The following is a 2,520-nucleotide window of genomic DNA, read 5'->3' as shown; positions in this document are numbered from 1 at the left end:
ACACACACACACACACACACACACACACACACACACACACACACACACACACACACACACACACACACACATATAGATCCTGACATGTCTTGAATCAAGAAGAAGTTTTTTGCTGAATTCACAACAATTAGTACATCTTGAGGTTGTGGTAGTTGGAGTGGTAGTGATGGTGGGTGGTGCTGAGGTTGTTGCTGGTGTAGTAGAAGAAGTGGTGGATGGTGAGGTGGTAGTTGTTTGTGGATTAGTTGTGGTTGTTGTGCGTTGAGTTGTGGTGCTGATGGGTGGAGTTGAGGTAGTTGTGGGTGGAGTAGTAGTGGTGGTTGTGGGTTGAGTACTTATGGCTGTTGTTGGTAGAGTTGTTGTAGGTGCGGGTTGAGTAGTAGTGGTTGTGGTTGGAGTCGTTGTAGGTGTGGGTGGAGTAGTGGTGGTGGAAGGTGGAGTGGTGGTAGTTGTAAGTTGAACAGTGGTGGTTATAATTTGTGGAGTTGTGGTATTTGTGGGTGGAATAGTTGTGCTGGTGGGTAGAGTGGTGGTGGTGGGTGGAGTTGAGGTAGTTGTCGGTGGATTAGTAGTGGTGGATGTGGATGGAGTTGTGGTAGTGGTTGTGGGTGGAGTTTTGGTGGTGTTGGGTGGAGTTGTGGTTGTGGTAGTTGGAGTGGTAAATGTGGTGGGTGGCGCTGAGGTTGTTGCTGGTGTAGTAATAGTGGTGGTGGGTGGTGAGGTGGTAGTTGTTTGTGGATTAGTTGTGGTTGTTTTGGGTGGAGTTGTGGTGCTGATGGGTGGAGTTGAGGTAGTTGTGGGCGGAGTAGTAGTTATGGTTGTGGATGGAGTTGTGGTCATTTTGGGTGGAGTAGTAGTGGTTGAGGTGGGTGGAGTTGTTGTGGATGGAGTAGCAGTAGTGGTTTAGGGTGGAGTTATGGTTGTGCTAGTTGGAGTTGTGGTTGTGGAAGGTGGAGTGGTAGTAGTGGTGGGTGGAGTTGAGATTGTCGTTGGTGGAGAAGTAGTGGTGGTGTGTGGTGAGGTGGTAGTTGTTTGTGCATTAGTGGTGGTTGTTGTGGGTGGAGGTGTGGTAGTTTTTGATGGAGCAGTTGTGGTGGTGCTGGATGGAGTGGTGGTGGTTATTTGTAGTGAGGTGGTAGTTGTTGGTTGATTAGTGGTGGTATTTTTGGGTGCAGTGTTGGTAGTTGTGGAAGTGGTTGTAGTTGTTGGAATGGTGGTTGTTTTGGATACGGTAGTAGTTGTTGTGGCTGAAGTGGTAGTAGTTAGTGGATTAGTGATTGTAGTTGTGGGTGGAGTACTGGTGGTTTTTGTGGGTGGAGTGGTGGTAGTTGTGGATGGAGTAGTAGTTGGATGGATTGGTGGTAGTTGTGAAGGGAGTAGTAGCGGTGGTGGTGGGTGGAATGGTAGTAGTTTGTGGAGCCATGCTTGTAGTTTGTAGGGTTGTTGTTGGTTGTGGAAATGTGATAATTTTAGGTGAAATGGTGGTTGAAGTTGTGGTAGTTGTGGGTGGAGTAGTGGTGGTGGGTGGAGTGTTGGAAGTTTTTAGTGGAGTCGTGGTTGTGGTTGTAGTGGTGGTAGTTCTGGGTGGAGTTGTAGTGGTGTTGGGTGGAGTAGTGGCAGTTGCGGGTAGAGCAATAAGTGGTGGTTGTGGGTGGACTTGTATTGGTGGTGGCTTTAATGGTGGTAGTCATGGGTGGAGTAGTAGTAGTAGTAGTGGTTGTGGTGAGTGGAGTGGTAGTAGTTGTGGGTGGTTTAGTGTTGGTTGTTGCTGGTGGAGAAGTAGTAGTTGTGGGTGGAGTAGTTGTGGTGGTGGGTGGAGTGGTGGTGGTTGGTCGAGTTGAAGTAGTTTTGGGTAGAGTAGTAGTGGTGGTGGTGGGTGGATCTGTGGTGGTGGTGGGTGATGCTGAAGTAGTTGTGAGTGGTGCATTACTTTTGGTGATGTGTGGAGTACTGGTGGTTGTTGTTGGTGGATTTGCCATGGTCGTGTGTGGAGAAGTAGTGGTTGGAATTGTGGTAGTTGTGGGTGGAGTAGTAGTTGTGGTGGTGGGTGGAGTGGTGGTAGTTGTATGTGGAATAGTGGTGGTTGCTGTTGGTGGAGTTTTGGTACTTGTGGGCAGAGTAGTGGTAGATCTGGGTGGATTAGTGTTGGTTGTTGGTGGAGTTGTGGTAGTTGTGGGTGGAGTAGTTGTGGTGAATGGAGTGGTGGTGGTGGCATATATATACTGTACATACATACATGCCTACATTCATAAATATTGTCAGTATATACACATAGACATATATACACACTCAGTGACCAGTCAGAACTCCCCGGATCAGAACACCTGTCTGTGAGCAGTTGTGAACATGTGTGTATATACAAGATTTCTCCAATGGAATATTTAATAGTGACTGTGGAGGACCGGAGACCCAACCCCCAAGACACGAGGCAGACATAGGGAAGACCAGAGCCCCAAGGGGCACCCGCACGAGAAGATCCACCCACCCCCCCAGATCAGACCATAGGGGAGAATTGGAAGA

At 48.4% G+C, this 2,520-nt stretch overlaps 1 protein-coding gene across 1 annotated transcript in view; it reads right to left on the bottom strand.

The window, feature by feature from the left end:
• The window catches only part of LOC106534086 (integumentary mucin C.1-like), a 5,138-nt gene extending 3,715 nt beyond the window's left edge, over positions 1–1,423 (bottom strand). The window contains exons 1-2 of the mRNA XM_014030598.1: positions 1,299–1,423; positions 336–877 (exon numbers count right to left, since the gene is read on the bottom strand). Of these exons, the coding sequence (XP_013886052.1) occupies positions 336–877; positions 1,299–1,423 (667 nt within the window). The remainder of the gene's footprint in view (positions 1–335; positions 878–1,298) is intronic.
• Positions 1,424–2,520: the final 1,097 nt, after the last annotated feature.

Source organism: Austrofundulus limnaeus, unplaced genomic scaffold (genome assembly GCF_001266775.1).
Source record: "Austrofundulus limnaeus strain Quisiro unplaced genomic scaffold, Austrofundulus_limnaeus-1.0 Scaffold1089, whole genome shotgun sequence".
Classification (NCBI taxonomy): Eukaryota; Metazoa; Chordata; class Actinopteri; order Cyprinodontiformes; family Rivulidae; genus Austrofundulus; species Austrofundulus limnaeus.
This window is presented reverse-complemented; position numbering and strand designations above follow the sequence as displayed.